Source organism: Triplophysa rosa, linkage group LG3, assembly GCF_024868665.1.
Source record: "Triplophysa rosa linkage group LG3, Trosa_1v2, whole genome shotgun sequence".
In the NCBI taxonomy this organism is placed as follows: Eukaryota; Metazoa; Chordata; class Actinopteri; order Cypriniformes; family Nemacheilidae; genus Triplophysa; species Triplophysa rosa.
In genome coordinates this window covers 12,812,169-12,824,900 of record NC_079892.1, presented here as the reverse complement: position 1 = coordinate 12,824,900, position 12,732 = coordinate 12,812,169, and the positions used below count along the sequence as shown (strand labels likewise).

The following is a 12,732-nucleotide window of genomic DNA, read 5'->3' as shown; positions in this document are numbered from 1 at the left end:
CTTTGATGTATTCACGTTGTAAGGTGCATTAAGACATATCCAACACCCCATCTGAAGAAAATCAAGTCCAGCCCTTACCGTGAGGAATTACATGGACAACTTTGTAATAAATGTAACCAATATATGTATATACTGTATAATGTAGCAATTAAACGCAAAATTAATAAATATAAAAATTGGGAAAGGTTATTTTATAAAACATAGTCCAATATGATGATGATTATATAATTTTACTTTATTATTATTTATTTTGTTTTTATTTTATGGTAAAGATTTTTAATGATACACTAAATAAATAAGAACATTTAGAAAAATATTTTTTTATAAAAACTAGTCCAATATGATGATGATTATATAATTTTACTTTATTATTATTTATTTTGTTTTTATTTTATGGTAAAGATTTTTAATGATACACTAAATAAATAAGAACATTTAGAAAAATATTTTTTTATAAAAACTAGTCCAATATGATGATGATTATATAATTTTACTTTATTATTATTTATTTTGTTTTTATTTTATGGTAAAGATTTTTAATGATACACTAATGTTATACGTATGATACATATGATTTTATACCCATATCCCATGTTTTGTAAGCGTGAAAAAAAAAAAAAAGAAAAGAGGTGAGATCATCCTATCATAAGATTATACATTAATGAATGTGTTTCGTCACCGGAGCCATTCCAATAATATTCATTTGCGCTGAAACTCCGCCTATGATTGGACGCCGTCGCCGCCCATAACGGCTCCACCCAAGTTCGGTTGCCCAGCAGCGAACACAAAAACCCTACTATGGTCAAGGAGTGCTATATGAATATTAATTACGTAACGGTGACGTTCACCCAGTAGCCCTGCTATATTTTGGTGATAAGGCTGAGCTCGTGAATATGAATTAGCCGAGTGACCGGACGACTCCGGAAAGGTTGCCGTGCAACTTCAGCATTACCTAATTATGAATTCATGAGCTAGGCCTGTACAATACTAGGCTTCGTAACGTCGCTCCCCGGCGGCTTCGTGGATGCACAGTTAAACGCGGGGCTCGGGAGTCGCTCGCATCGCAGGACTGGAAGCAGAGCCCGTCGGATTTATGAGACTCGTTGCTTAATAATTGATCTCACCAAAGGCGTGACAACATCCACGCTGATCGAAGAGACTGATGTACAAACCCACGTCGGCGAAACAAAGCGTTTGTGTGGCGGAGCGCGCTACTGAAAATGTCAGATGCTGCTAGCGGTGTGGGAGCATACGGACGTCCATAGACCATTGTTATTGTTTCATGCTTATGGTTTTTTGCGTTAATAGAAGACGTGTCATTGATGCATGTGCATTTGATTTAATATTTTAGGAAGAGCAAATAAGTTGCTCACGGACTAGCAGGTGCAAGACATCGCGGCTCCACGAGGATTCACCTATAAATCACAAGAGAGATGTGATCGTTCACTTTTGGTTATTCTTGCTCACTAGTGTTATGCTGTGGTAAAACAAAAGCTGGTGATGAAGAAACATTTATTTGGGTGCAGTGTTTTATATGGCTATGTGATAAGATACCGCTCGTGTATTGGTCAAATTTGCTGTTGCATACAAAATCAATGCAACCACTAGACGTGCGTATTTAAATGCGTATCGATCTAAATTAAAGTTGGTCTCAAGTGTCCTCGCATTGTGTTGATTTAGGATTTGCACATTTATTGGTTTAATAATTGTCCCATCATAATAGAGCATGTCATGTATATGCAGGGTTTGTTGTTCAAGTTTATCGCCACGGCTGTGTGAGTTGGCACAGCACAATATGCACATTTGACTTCTAACGGGAGAAACTCAAAAACTTAGGCATATGAAGACAAGGCATCATGTTTTATGGTTTGTTGTTAAGAAAATGCCAAATAGCAGTGTTAGAAGTGAAAGAGTTGACAGGTCACTTGGGCGAAAGCTTTAAATCCAGAGGATGATCCTCTCTGGAGTGGCCGGACTGCTGTCATAGCGGCTTTCACGAGATTAAGAACCGACTGCTATTTTCTTTGCCTTGACGCCTACGATAAAATCTCATTTTCATATTTTTTAAGCAGCGAAACTTTTTCAATAGTGGAATTTAAATGAAGAAGAAGAACAACAACAACGTTTTTATGAGGCAAAAAATAAGGCTTATGTGAAAGAGAGTAAACTGTGCTTAACATCATCAACGAAACTTGTGAGCTCGAGGAAAAATGACATCAGGTCTTCAAAGCGCGCCAAACTGAGGATCAGCTGACAGTTATATTCTGTGGCTGCTGCAAATATGAGACATTGCAAGTCTTGTCTTTGAGAAGAGGATGCTGTCATTCTGATGCTGGGAGTAAGGGAGCTGCTACTACTATTGCTCTGAGAAATGACATCGTGACGAGCCTTACATTTGAATTCTGCTGCTTCTCGACATTTTGACGTCGTGACATCACGAGTAAAATGCGTCCGCTCTCAGTCTGTTGCTGATACAAATATGACACTGTCACACCGGGAGCCGGCGAGCAGCCGAACCGGATTCCGCTGCTGATGCAAATATGATATTGTGACATCGGGAGTGTTGTGCCGAAAGCGCGCAAACAGCAGCTGAGATTCACGTTGCGCTGCCGCCGCTGCTGATGATGCTGCGATTCCCGGTGAAGAAAATCAGAAAGCAGTTCAAACTTCTGCTGCTGCTGGTGCTGCTTACTTTCGCGGTGTGGTTTACGTACCTGCACATCAACCAGGGCAAATCCATCAAACTCCACTTTAACTACGGAAAAGGTAAGAATATGATGCTTTTATATTCGCGTAGTGATGCTGAAAAGCATCGCATTGCCTGCTGATTTACAGGTTGACGCTCTAATATCTTGGTGTCTGTGTGATTATTCTTTACGTATGTTAAGTTTCATAGAGATGAGAAATTAAGCTTGAAGGAGTAGTTCACTTTCAAAATAATTTTTCATGATAATTTGGATTTGGATAATTCTCCACTATATAGAGAAAAATCCTGGAATGTTTTCATCAAAACGCTTAATTTCTTTTCGACTAAAGAAACAAATAGATAAACATCTTGGATGACATGGGGGTGAGTAAATTATCATGAACATTTATTTTGAGAGGGAACTACTCCTTTAAGTTCAAAATGAGTCAGGAGAGCAAGATGAAAGCAATGTCTAGTAGCCTATACTGTATTTAATAATTGGCAAATTGAACATTTTCATTATATTAATGACGCGCTTTTAGAGAAATGCATAACATACATCTAGCTATTATTCATTACATTTACATTTATGCATTTGGCAGACGCTTTTATCCAAAGCGATTTACATTGCTTTATCCTATACATTTGTTTCTAAGTATGTACATGTAACGGTTTCAGCACCACCGGCCACGCCCCCCATGTCGTCACCGCCAGCTCGCTTCACCCGTTCCCTCTCCCCGGAGTTCTGAACTCAGTTTCCCAGCATGCACCGCACATCCACCATTTTTGATTAGTCCACACCTGCATCACATCATCAGGATTCTATTTAAGTTTGCACCTTTTTGTTCTTCACTGTTCAGTCTTGTTGTCTTCACTGCAAATCTATACCCTGATAAAACCCAGACAGTACAACCCCCTGGGATCGAACCCACGACCTTGGCTATGTTAGCGCCATGCTCTTACCACTGTGCATTAGTCTGTAATTGTACCATTTTCTGTATTCATTGTGCATGCTGAAAGAAACATCACATGTGTACTTATGTCTTAACAGTTAAATTAAGTCTTGTAATATATTTCGCTACAGTGTTTCAGTTATGCCAAAAGCAGATATTTGTATATCTAAACTATAAGTTTAGCCTGCAGTGAGCCTTCAGATAAACCAGGTTCTCATCTCTATGACTTGGTGTGAATTATCAGAATTTGTTACCACATGCAATGCCATGTGCTTGTGAGAATGTCTTGCACCACTGTAAACCACAGGCTACAAAAATCTGTCATAAGATGGTAATGGTTCATTAGCGGCTTTAATAATATTTTTNATGGTAATGGTTCATTAGCGGCTTTAATAATATTTTTATTGTGAATGTGTACAGTGTTGAACAATGTTGAAAATGAATTGGAATTGTTTTACATTTTTTCAGAGGATCATTTTAAATGCACACAGCTGCATTCTGACAGTAAGGCCATTTTGCAAGATTTAAACAACACTACAAGCACTTCCCGTTTCAGTTTTTAACAGTAGGCTACATGAAGGTTAGAGCAAATAGAGCCAACAAAACATTTAGAGCTGAATTGAAATGTTTAAAAGAATGTCTTCATGACTTAAAGTGGTACTTCACCCTGAATCAACATTTCACCCATGTTTTACTTACCCTCAAGGTATCCTAACTGAATATTGTTTTCTTCTTGAAGAATAATGCAGTTGGAGTCATAATACCGCGTTTAATTTTACTTCCAAGTGGGAGAATCGGAGTGAATGGGTGTTGACTTTTTGAAGCTCCAAAAAGTGCATCCATCAGGGATGTGATTTTTCCGTATAAATACGGATTTCCGTATTATTTGACTGCTGCGATCACCCGCGTAAATTGCAAAAATTCGGTTTATTTTAATTCACGACGGGATTGGGGGTGGGGGTTTGGGGATGTGCGCGTAGTCATCATACAGACGGCCAACAGCATCCTTTCTACGCTCTCTATGTCACGCACACGCTTGTTATAAATGCTGAGCGACCACTTCATTCTGAACATAATTTCGCGAGTTACCTTTGTGTATCCAGAGAGTCCGTGAAAAATAGATGCCAAACACAGCTGTTTTAGTACTCAAAAAAAGCACGTAGTGTCATTTTTTATTAGGTGTGGAACTCAATAGCGTTTTGTAATTTAGGCCTATACAGAAAATCCAGAGTCTGGAAGTTGAGACGCCTATATGATATGATTTAACATTATAACGTTATCTATATACAGAGACTAAATTAAGCCATTCAGCGATTTAATGGCTTGAAACTATACAAATGGTCGATCTAGTCTAATATATAAAAAGAAGTCTCTACTGAATGCATACATTTAAATGAACTAAAACCGCAACATGCAGCGTTTGCAAATACGCTAAATTTACATGCGGATTAATGCGGACAAATGCTGAATGAATGACGTAGTTGCGCCATCTAGTGGCTGTGTATGGAAGTCTCTTGAATGAATTATTGCTGATTACAATAAAATTAAAAGTAGTTCTAATATAAACTACTCAAGGGGCGCCATTTGTTAATGCAATCTTATTTTATGTTATCATAAGATATTTGCACAAAGCATCAACCTATTTGAACTGATATTTCCAAAATTGTCAGTCAGAATTGGGTCATTATAATAGTTTGTTTTTGTGTTGCTAAGTGAAAAATATCTATTTTTGGCAAACAGTTGCCTGTTTTAATAATGTAAGTAATGTATTTAAATAGTAACATTAAAGACTTTTGGGGGATTGGGGTTTTGCTAGGTTGCGTGCAGTCTTCCTTCTTTTTTGTCCTTGGCTGATCACATGCCTGATCCATTGATCAAAGAACTGCTTGACACGGCTCCTTGGTCTTAACAAAGGTCTTCTGAAGCAAATCGATGTGTTTGTTTAAGAGAAATATCCATATTGACAGCGCTATTAAAGTTGATGTCTAGCTTCCATCATCTCTCGAATGCTTGTGAACCAGAGGCTTGTTTTTCCAGAGAATGACGGTGACGAGTTCATCAATTCGCTTCAGAAGACTTTTTTTAAGACCACAGAGCCGTGTCGAGCAGTTCTTTGATCGATGGATGCACTTTTTGGAGCTTCAAAAAGTCAACACCCATTCCCTCCCATTCTATTGCTTGCAAGTAAAATGATACGTGGTATACTATTCATGAGCACATTTCCTTTTGTAAAAAGAACAGTATAAAAATTTACAGTGCACAAAAACATACAAAGCATTATACTTATGAAAACTAATGTAAATGGTAATTTTTGTAAATTATGAATGGGTCAGTTGGAGGGAATGAAAAGCGTTGGGTTGTAAATCTAAAGGAATAGTTCACCCATAAAAGCTTTATACTATCCCAGATGTATAGGCTATATCCCCTGTTTTCAGGTTAACACAAGTTTTTTTGTGTGTGTGTTCAAGAACATTTGTCACTTTATGTACACTTCATATACATATCGTCGCTGTCGGGCGGAAACCTCCTATGTCCAAATTTGGTCAATTTCATATTTTTTCACAAATCGATGCTATTGGTCAGTCCCCATGTGGGTCTGTTATTTTTACAAATTATTAACCAATCTAAAGTGTTGAAAATAGCTTGAGAGCAAATCTCTTAACTCCATTGGACACTTCAACTGTCTGAGAAGTCTCGTAACTCCACCTCTTCTTCACTCCGCGGGAGCTTCTCGGCATTACGTCTCCTGATTGAAAGTTTTTTAGACAATAACGAGTGAAAATAGTTAGGTTAGATACATTTGAGTAGGTCTGTTTTGTTAAAAACCGATAGCTGTAATGCTTCGGTGCAGAAGGAAGCCCGTGAGCCACGAAGGTAAGTTTGCGAGCAGATTCGGCTAATTTCCGCCTATTAGACAGCCTAGTCAGCTCATCGTTTTTTGTATTACATCACTTATAGTTCTTAAACCTTTAAAATAGAGTTTAGGAAGATGTATGTAACCACAGTCGTTAGCTTTGGTTAACGATTGAAGCCTTTTCTCTTGTCAAGAGGCTCAACGCGACCGCCGACTTTATTTGCGTGCAGATTAATTTCCGCCTATATTAGACAGCCTGTTTAACGTTTTATTTTGGTATTGCATCACTCATAGCTCTAACGTTTAAAATAGAGTTTAGGAAGATGTATGTAACCACAATCATTAGCTTTCATTAGCTCTTAAAGCCTCGTCTCTTGTCAAAAGGCTCAACGCGACCGCAGACTTTGATGAACACTGCTGGCAGCAGCGACGTCTGTGTCCGTACCATTCTTATCAATGACAGCGTAATCTCGTACCTCCCTGCTCCCAAGTTATAAACCTTGTATTTCCGATTAAACATGGTTTTGGGGAAATGTTGTGTTAATGTTGGTACACAACAGTATATGATAGCAATATAAGGTATAATACCAACTTTAACGATACAATGTTTAATAACTCAAAAAATATGCAGTTTTTTTAACTTCCTGAAAAATAATGGTTTTGGAGATACGAGGATTCTGCCCGACAGCGACGATATGTAGGTCCCATCCATCCCTCATAAAACTAATCTATACACAGGACTTGTATGTGTACATAAAGTGACAATATATTTTCATAACAAAGCATTGTTTGAGTTCATATAAAGAAAGGAAGTCATATACATCACACTAGAGTGAAAAAGTTATGAGTGCATTTTCATTTTAGGATGACCTATTACTTTAAATCTCGCCCAATGACACCTTTTATGCACAGCACCATAGGAGATGCTCTTTCTCATTAACAGCTACAGAATCCTCTGGTTTAGCTTCTCTCCCTGACTGCACCAAACTGACCCCAATCACATCCCAGAGACCTCAGCATCAGTTTGACCGCTCCAGCCTTTGAGTGGGCCACCAAATCACCCTCTCGCCAAAAACGAATGGCTCTCTTCTCTCTTCCATTTCTGGAATTACTCAAGTGAGAAAAGTCTGAGCAAGTCCTATATTATCTTATATGTTGGTGAAAACAAAAGCTTCACGAAACCAAGTCGGCTGAAAAAAAATTAAAAAGCCGTAGGGGCTCACAAATTGACATGGGTGACATTTTAATCAGAGATGTTGGCTGTGGAAATGCATATTTGCCCAAATGGGGTTGTTTATTTTCACCTCAGGGCTTACAATGGTCACCTTATTCCCAATTACAAGCTCCACGGGGGTGGTTCAAGATATAGCCGTGCACCAGCTGCAATCGGTTGCTGTGTACAAGGGTCTTTTTAAGCAACCGAGTGTGAAGGAATGTGTCGAAGTTGTGAGCAGGCCATTCTTTTAAGAAAATAAAAATCTTGAGTTGTAAACTAGAGAAGTCATAAATGGTATGTTCTGGCCAAATAAGAGTAAACTTCCAGTTTTTCATTAATTCAGTCAATTTTGTGCACAAAATTGCAAAACTAATAATTGTTGTCAATCAACTTTACAAAACATCAAATATCTTATAGTCACACCCAGGGGCTGTGCTGGGGGGGTTCTAAGGGGGCTGAAGCCTTGAATGTTTTTATTAACATGCACTGTATACTTTGGGGCCGTTTATAGATCTTTTGCCTTATTTTTTGGTTATTTAAGAATGGTTTACTTAAAGTAAAAAATAAGAAATATTGTTTTAACATCCAAAATTATCTTTGACTGTCACAAAAACAAAACTAATTTAATTTGAATTATACTAGAGGACATTACCCAAGAAAATCACCCATGAGTAATGTTCGTAAACCATACACTGTAAAAACAAGCTTGGACACCAGAAAAATAATTACATTATTCACTTAATGTGTTGTGTTTATTGTAAATTAGCAGTCCTTTTCTGTAATTTAATTTCCATTAATATTCCATTGTAAAAAAAATCCAGTTAAAAAATGTAATTTGGCGTTTCCCTCCCGTATTTCATAAATACGTAAAAATCTGTTAAAAACAGTAAAATTCTGTAAAATTGCAGCTTTTTATTGTGGGCCTTTGCTCAACTCATACTGTATCCATACCAGATTTATATAAATTTGTCATTGAGTTTTTGTCAACATCAGCCGCGACAGCAATATGCAATGAACTTTTTTAATGTTGCATGCAGTGTCTGGTGTGGTCACACCATCAGATCAGTTTTTCTCTTTAGGTTGCTAAGCTTAGAAATCCAAGGAAACTGATCCCAGTTTGGCGACGGTGCACAGTCAGCGGCCCTTTGAATACAGAATGAAAGGTTGTGAGAAAAACACACAAGACCGAGAAAGACTCAGAAAAGAGTGGCAGGTTGATTACAGGCACAGAAAGAGCTGATGGGAAAGGTCATACGAAACGAGTGTGTGTATAAAGTGATCATTTCCCACCTATAATGTGCATGTACTAAAAGATAATTATGCAATGATGTATAATTGTAGTATAGTTTTCCATCTACTGAATGGGTAAAGTCATATAGCTTCTTGATGCTACAAAAACACGTATTACATGTAGCAATTATGAAAGTTTATCAGAGAAAAAACAATGCTAAGATTTTATAACCGAATGGTTTATGACAATAAACAAGTAAAGTTAAACGCCTCTGTGGCACGAGATCTCGCGTGACACATCAAATCTCGCAATGTGTTTAACACAATTTCCTTACGCAATTGGCGTGATGGAGTGCTGGGCTCGAAATTGCAACCATTTTAGTCGAATATGGTCCCTACATTTAACCTGTGCGACCTCAAAATATATTTGGGAGCATTTGTGTGAGTGCACATTTTGTTGTGGTGTGACCTGTTTTCATTACTGTACTGAACATGCTAATAACTGCACAAAGTATGTGCATGCCGTGCTGTGAGCTAAAGTGACCGGCCCAGCCATTCATAGACAACATGATTTTCTATCCTGCGGTGATACTTTCCCACCGCATCTCAAACAACCTGCGAGACCTGAAGGCTTTTAGTGATTATTCTTCATGAAAGCTGCATTGATACACGTTTGGCTTCTATCAATAGCGACTTACAAATAAATAGTATTTAGCGTGATGTATAACATTTTGTATGCTTTGCAGTATTGTTAGAGATCTTTATACAATAGTTCAGTGCTTAAAGTTTAAACACGTTTCCTGCATTAGCTTCACATGCATACAATACTCGCAACACATTTCGTTATCTTTGCTGTTTTGTACCTTAGCCGGGGAAATTCTTGTATTCTGCAAATTTATTTCAGTTGCAAGATTGAGCGCTTCACTCGTCTTCTCTTTCGGTCCTTCGCCTCTTACCCGCGAATACGTCTTTGGGGGCGGGGGGCACTGATAGATAAGTGAATGGTTGAAGGAGGGGAGACGAAAATGAGTGACTGAATGTGCCGCTTGCGCAATGTAACATTTCTGCGCATTAAATTTATAATACGCAAAAATTATATATTGATCAGTTTGGCAGTCACTCCGGTGCGACCATTAAGAAAAACTTGTCGCATTGGCAGGAAAAATAGTCGCAAAATGCGACCATTTAGTTGCAGTCTAGAGCCCTGGCTAGATGTCCAAACTACAGCACCCCTAATAAAAAGTAGATGGTTCTACCCAGTCCTATATTGATGTAACAAGAAATTATGAATATAGCGAAATGGCCTGTTGTTTGACGTTTAAAGGCTGGAATACACTACACGACTTTATAAAATCTGAACAGATTAAGAAAAAACTAGACATCACACACTTGCAGACGTTTTGAAAGTTTGCAGAGAAAAACAGGGCATCACACACTACGAGATAAAATCTGCAGAATGGTGCAGACTTTCTGCAACAAGTCCAGACTGAAAATCTGGGCAAAATCTGAGCAAGAGTCTTGTAGTGTAAGGTCTAGAACAAAATAGATTGAACACTGCATTGTTATTGCTGGCCATACAATCGTGTTGCATTCGGATAGAATATGATGGATTAGTCATTCTACTTGATTATTGAATTACGTCTTCAATGCATTTTATACCTGTACTCTTAACCCACAGCCATAAATGTAATGATGGATCTGAAGATGCATAGAGAAACAGGTTGCCACCTCCTTCCTTACAAAAATGTCTTGTTTTTCAGTAAGTGGAGACATGCTCAGATTACATGTAAAGCAGTTATAAGGCTCTCTCAGCCTTTATCAGACACACACACTCTTTCTCAGTCTCTCGCTCAAATAGTATATCACATTTCAATGTCTTGGCGGAGAGATGTGCTGCATTGAAGTTGGTGTTATTTTACTGTAAGCAATACATTTGGTGAGGCTGGATTACAATCGATTATCAAAGGCTTGGAGCTGCTTGAGTGGACTTTTATTGTGGCGGGGCGTGTAAAGGTCACCTTAAAGGTTTGCTCCTTGCACCTTCTTTGGCTTTGAAGTGGTGACAGCCAGTCAGATGTACTCAATAGTAATCAGTTATGTCAACCAAATGGTTTTGATTGCTAACAGGCCCCAAGTTTTCAGGAATGCACAGAAATTGGTGGCATGCTGCTCTCAAAGGTAGAGATTGGTGTTTGGATCAATAAAATAATTAAAAGTTCAGGCAAATAGCACAAATAATATAGACTTGTGATCCTTCAAGAAGCCTATAAGAGTGTCCCATGTTGTCAGTTTTTGATCAAAAAAGTTGTGGGCACAATAAGGTGGCCAATAGCCACAAGCCCAAAATCGACCTGAAAACCCATGCACCTCCCAGAGATACATCGTGAGCGGGCATGGCCCTGATGAAGCCCCAAAAATAAAATGGGAACTAACTCACGCTCATTCAACTATTTTTGTGGACGTATCTTTGTGTAAACTATTCATATGCATGTAAATCATCGATTGAATCAAACTCATAATTTTCTGTCCGTTGGAAATGTTGGGAGAAATGTTGTCTTTATTTTAATGCCTTATCTGCTGACTGCACTTTTTCCTAGAGGCTTTATTGTCAGGAATGGTGAGTGCAAGGCAGAGGACTAGGGATGCACCGATAGGATTTTTTAGGGCTGATACTGATACCGATTTGAACAAACAACTATCGGCCGATTCCGATACCGATATTGGTCAATTGCATACAGTACTAAACAATATTAGCTAGTTTTTCTGCATTAAATTAATTTTACTGAACATGAATTGGATCCATTTAACATTTTAAGAGAGGCACAAGTGTAAATGTGCCTAAATGTAAGTCAAGNGAGATCAGAATCGTGAATCGCATCGCATCGTGAGCTGAGTGAATCGTTACATCCCTACTTTAGAGCGATGGAGCCGGAAGTGCTAAATCTCACTTCCAGGGTTTGCATACAAAAATATAAGTAATCGCTGCGGTAGGGATGCTCATATTGACCGTTTAACCGTTAACTGATCGTTAAAATTTTGACCGGTTAATACTATCAGTTAAACGATTTAAAAGGTATGTTTATTTTAAGTTTAATAATATTAATAATATAATAATAAAAATAATTTAATAATACGTTTTTAAATGACTATTAAATCGTACATGTTTTTAGTTTTCTGTATGGTGAAAGAAAAACATGCTAAGCATTAACTCACGGAGCGTGGAGACGCGTGCGACTAGGTGTTAATGCCCTCCAAAATGTCAGGGCTTTACTCCTCCAAACGGAGTGCCACTGGCAGCCTTGCTCAAGGATCGATTTTACAGTAGATGGTTCTACCCAGTCCTATATTGATGTAACAAGAAATTATGAATATAGCGAAATGGCCTGTTGTTTGACGTTTAAAGGCTGGAATACACTACAAGACTTTATAAAATCTGAACAGATTAAGAAAAAACTAGACATCACACACTTGCAGACGTTTTGAAAGTTTGCAGAGAAAAACAGGGCATCACACACTACGAGATAAAATCTGCAGAATGGTGCAGACTTTCTGCAACAAGTCCAGACTGAAAATCTGGGCAAAATCTGAGCAAGAGTCTTGTAGTGTAAGGTCTAGAACAAAATAGATTGAACACTGCATTGTTATTGCTGGCCATACAATCGTGTTGCATTCGGATAGAATATGATGGATTAGTCATTCTACTTGATTATTGAATTACGTCTTCAATGCATTTTATACCTGTACTCTTAACCCACAGCCATAAATGTAATGATGGATCTGAAGATGCATAGAG

General features: G+C 38.1%; 1 protein-coding gene across 1 annotated transcript in view; it reads left to right on the top strand.

Annotated features, from left to right (window-relative positions):
- Positions 1-992: 992 nt before the first annotated feature.
- The window catches only part of b4galnt4a (beta-1,4-N-acetyl-galactosaminyl transferase 4a), a 208,409-nt gene continuing 196,669 nt past the window's right edge, over positions 993-12,732 (top strand). Inside the window, exon 1 of the mRNA XM_057330341.1 lies at positions 993-2,766. Within this exon, the coding sequence (XP_057186324.1) occupies positions 2,622-2,766 (145 nt within the window). The 5' untranslated portion in view covers positions 993-2,621. The remainder of the gene's footprint in view (positions 2,767-12,732) is intronic.